The following is a 5,041-nucleotide window of genomic DNA, read 5'->3' on the forward strand; positions in this document are numbered from 1 at the left end:
AAATTTATGTTCAACTCCATAGGACGAGTCATAGTATTGGGAAAACTTTGCATTCTCAAATTCAGTTCGATGGTCCGATCTGATTGCCTTTAGTTGTTTCCCAGATTTTGTTTGAAGTTTTCTCATCAGTGAACAAAAAGCCTCAAACGCATCATTTTTTGATGTAAGAAATAGTGTCCAGGTGTACATAGCATAATCATCAACTAGGACAAACACATATCTTTTCCCCCTCTACTTTGAACCCTCATTGGTCCACATAAATCCATGTGAATTAGTTCTAAGGAACAGGTTGAGCTTATCATCTGTTTGGATTTGAAGGATGATTTTATCCGTTTCCATAGAGTACATGCTTCACACACCTTATCCTCCTTGAATTTTGTTTTAGAAAGTCCTATAACTAAGTTGTTGGTGATAAGTTTGTTCAATTATACTTGGATAGCATGACCCAATCATTTATGCCATAACAAGGGATCTTTATCTAACATACTTAAACACACCAAATTTTTATCACAGATAGTTGAGGTATCTACAATGTAGACATGTTTATCTCTTTTTCCGGTTAACACTATTTTTTGTGTCTTTAGGTTGATTACTTCAACACTAGTTGATCGAAAGATTACCTTGTTTCTTTTGTCACATAACTGAAATATGCTGAGTAGTTGTGTCTAAGTCCTTCCACATAGTAGACTTTATCAATTGAGTGTTCATCAGATCTCCCAATCTTTCCACTTCCTCTGATTTGACCCTTTTTTCCACCACTAAAAGCTACCATACCTCCTTTTCTTTCTTCTAGTGAGAGAAACAATGTTTTATTACCTGTCATGTGTCTTGAGTAAGCACTATCCATGTACCAGTGTTGCTTGCTTTCTCTTACTTCTTCCTGAAAAAAATTAGAGGTTAGATTTAGGAACCTAGATTAGCTTGGATCCTTTGTTTTGATTAAAAGGTTGAATAACATCTCTATGAGCCCAGTTGGGCAGACTGTTTTTCCTAGGTATGTACATGTTCCTCTGAATAGTTTTATAGATTCTTTTTGAATTATTTTCTTCAGTAGCAGTTTTGTATTTAGGAAAACATTGTTTAGAGTGACCTAAGTTACCACAAATAATACAAAGCATAGGATTCCCATTTATGGGTTGTTCATATCCTATTTAGGGGATTTTGTCCACTTATTTGTTCTTTGCAAATCACTTCTCATCCTAGTTAATTCAAGATTTATTCTCTTAGAATTTTCCTTTTTTGGTTTTAAGTTATTTTTTAGTATGTCGACCTCATGTTTTTGATTAGGTAGTTCACCCCCTTTTTCTTTACCAAGAACATTTAATTTTGAATTCTCAATTCTTAGTTCTAGATTGTGAGATTCAAGTGCTTGATTTTTTCTTCAAGGTCGAGTTTGTTCTTATTAAGATCAATGTGCTCAAACTTTAAGCTAGACAAGGAAGCAAGTAGTTGGCTTTTGGTGTTAACAAGTTTTTGAATTGTGACTATGGAAGCAAGCAATAGGAATGAAAGCTTTTTCTTAGAGAACTTTACTACTTTATTTTTTAGGTTAAGAAGATTTACCTCAGTTTCTTCAGAGTCTGATTCAGGTTTAGCATTTTATTCTTCTATTGCCATCAAAGCAATGTCCTCATCATCTTCATACATGTCCGAAGAACCTGTTCCCCAAGTTGCATACGTTGCTTGTTCTTTTTCTTTGTTTTTCTTTTTTTTAAAGAGTTCCTTCCTTTCTTTTTCAGTTTTTTTCTTTTTCCATTCTAATTCCCACATTGAACAATCCTTGATCTGATTATCTGTCTTACAACACTTGAAGCAGCCTCCGTGGTCTTTCAAAAACTTTCTCTTCCGTGATGGTGATTTCTTGGTAGCGTTTGATCCCCTTTTAAAGAGTTTTTTTTAAGTTCTTACTTATCAGATTCAGATCATCATCATCTTTGTCAGATTCATCACTTTCAGTTGCTTTAAGTCCAAGATTTTTCTCTTTATTTCCTTCACTTCTTTTGTCAATATTCATCTCATAAGTCTTGAGATTTCCAACTAATTCATCTAGATACATATTAGTTAGGTCCTTGGCTTCTCTAATGGCAGTGACTTTTATTTCCCAACACCTAGGTAGAGTCCTAAGTACTTTGTCAACCTGTTCCTCAGTTGTGTATACTTTATCCAAAGATATTAGTTCGTTTACCACAGTGGTGAATCTGGTAATCATATCTTGAAGAGATTCTCCGGATTTCATCTTAAAGGCTTCGTATTCATAGCACAATCTAGAAATCTTGAATTTTTGGACTTGAGTTGTACCTTCATGAGCGTTTTGTAAGGTATCCCATATTTGTTAAGCAGAGGTACAACTTGAGATACGGTTAAACTCATCAGGTCCTAGTCCACATACAAGAATGCACTTAGCTTTTGCATTTTTTCCTAGCATCTTGTAGTCCTTTTCATCGTATGCATATGTGGGTTTAAGTACTTTATTTCCTTTGCTATCCGTAATAGTAAGAGTTCATGGTCCCTTAGTAATTCTCACTCACAATTAGTAGTCTTCAGCTTGAATGAAGTCTTCTATCCTTGCCTTCCACGATGAGTAGTATTGTCCATTGAATAATGGAGGTCTGTTCATTTGTTGCTCTTTACCATGTCCGAGCGGAGGTGCAGAACTCATGTTTGATCTTTATCTTGAGTTGTTAGGCTCTTCAAAGATAACCTTGCTCTGATACCACTTGTTGAAATTCTACCCTCCTGAATTCTTCAAACGAACACGTACAGACTACGTGTTTCTGTTTGTTTGAAACTTAACAATAATTAATTCGAACAACACTTTGTATTATTAATAAACTTCAAATACTACAATGATTAAAAAGCTCTGTAACCTAAGAAATTATAAACTCTAATTTCTTCTACCCAAGACACAAAACTAATCCCTAGTTTTGTATCTTCAAATGCTCTACAAGTTTTGCAACTTGTCAAGAAACTCCTACTCACACAACTCAGATTATAAACAAGACTCTTGAATACAACCTAATAATTTATCGCTCAACTCGTAGCACTTAAAAGTATTTATCAAAACTCTCTCAACTTTCTCGATAGTGTTTTGAACTTCTCTCTTTGTAAGTGCGCAATTTTTTTTTATGCAAATAACTCCCTATTTATAAATCAGAATTTGAACAACTTCTTGTATAATTCAACTTGCATTTGCCTTCTTCAAAACCTTGTTGACTTCTACTTGTACTCCCTTTTCTACTACGTATCAGCAAACTTGTAAACCTAGTTGTACTTGGATAAACACAAATTTTCCTTATTTAATAAGAAGACATACTTTCCCTATTTAAATAAGAAAAGATAATTTTCTTAAATAAAGAAACGTAATTTCCTTTTGATCTCAGCTTTGTTAGTTTATTCATTTTTTCCTTCGACAAACTTGAAACAACTTGAATTTGTTTGATTCTCTGGAACGTGTTAACTCTACATGTTCGATACAACTTTTCCAATATTCAAAATAAGATTAACAGAGAATTAAATAGAGAGTGGTTGGAGAATTCATTCTCTATTTTACTCTCCAAATATAGAGAATAAAAAGTAAAATAGAAATGGATTGGAGATGGTCTGACCCAACTCGAAATTTAAGAGGTATTGTGCCCATTTTAGCTCGGTGGTAAGAACATAATAAAGGTAACTTACACAAATCACACTATTTTAGGAGCTAATTATTATATTTTTCACAATTTTGCCTTATTACATAAAATCTCATAAATAATTGGATGGTAATACATAGGAGAGCCTTTGTGAGATATGAGAAATTATTTCTGAAAATTTAAATTAAGCAAATCCTTTAATATAAGATGAAAATCAAGGAATGTATCTTTAATTTATTAGCCGTGAACAGTAAATTCATTTACATCTTTAATAAAAAATGAAAATATGTATACCATGGTTATGCAATTTGATTGATTTCATTTTATTATATTTTTTAAAAAAAAATAATAAATTCATTAATTTGATGTATTTATTATCAATAAATATGATATATCTAACAAATTAAACACTTACACACATGTGCATATAATTGCACATATGCATTTATATTTATTATGAACAAATACTAATCTGTTAGAAACATACGAAAAGATTTGATGGACTTTCATCAGATGGACACAAACACGTTTAAGCATTTCATGAATAATACTAATTTCTTATTTCATATGAACAAGTAGATTATGATACATGGTTGCACAAGTACATTCATATGTAATTTATAAGTATCTAGTTTTAATTTCATATATTCATTATATTTAGTATTAATTTTATGAATTTAAAATTAATTTGATGTATCAGATACGAATTTCATACATTATATATCAAAACATGTATCTAGTATAAAAGCACATATCTCAGATACATACTAATATAAGTAGACACATATAATTAATAATGTGAATCTAAATATGAAATGTAACTAAACCATGTATGTTTAGGAACTACGACTTTAAGTGTATCTGATATATCACTAATTCAAAAAAGATTAAAAATTTCAGAGTTCTTCCCTTTTTTTTAGCATCACGAGTTTTTTTTTGTCAATACACATAATCTTAACTAAGCTATGCATAGTTTTAACTAGATACATGAGTATGTTTGTCAAATACATGTACACCTTATCAAATACATAGTTTGACCGTATCACTAACAATAGTATTTTTGATGACAAACTTCTTAAATAGGATCAAGTAACTAATAGATTTGTATAACTTTTCAAATCAAAAGTGAAAAATAAAATTCCATGTAGATATATAACTTTAAATAATAGTTGAATGGTTTAAAAAACCTTTAAATATAGTGTTGTCATTTCCAAATTTGGTTTTGAGAGTTTTATTGGAGAAATTGTGTTGGAGAGGATGAAGGAAGAGATATACTACTGTTAAAGGACACGTGGGTGGGAGAAGTGGATGTGAGAAAGATAGTTAATTGACATTGAGAAGTAGAAGTGAGAAAGATAGTTAATTGACATTGCAACGTTAATTGAGAATATCAAATGTGTTGATAAATAATC

The 5,041-nt window shown here is 31.3% G+C and overlaps 1 protein-coding gene across 1 annotated transcript; it reads right to left on the reverse strand.

The window, feature by feature from the left end:
* Positions 1–616: 616 nt before the first annotated feature.
* LOC138338343 (uncharacterized) lies at positions 617–2,236 on the reverse strand. Its single transcript, XM_069289297.1, has 3 exons — positions 1,909–2,236; positions 1,615–1,793; positions 617–880 (listed from the first exon to the last, which is right to left on the reverse strand). The coding sequence occupies exons 1-3, from the start codon at positions 2,234–2,236 to the stop codon at positions 617–619; spliced, it is 771 nt and encodes a 256-aa protein (XP_069145398.1).
* Between the last annotated feature and the right edge of the window lie 2,805 nt (positions 2,237–5,041).

The sequence above is a fragment of the Solanum lycopersicum genome, chromosome 9 (genome assembly GCF_036512215.1).
Source record: "Solanum lycopersicum chromosome 9, SLM_r2.1".
Lineage (NCBI taxonomy): Eukaryota > Viridiplantae > Streptophyta > Magnoliopsida > Solanales > Solanaceae > Solanum > Solanum lycopersicum.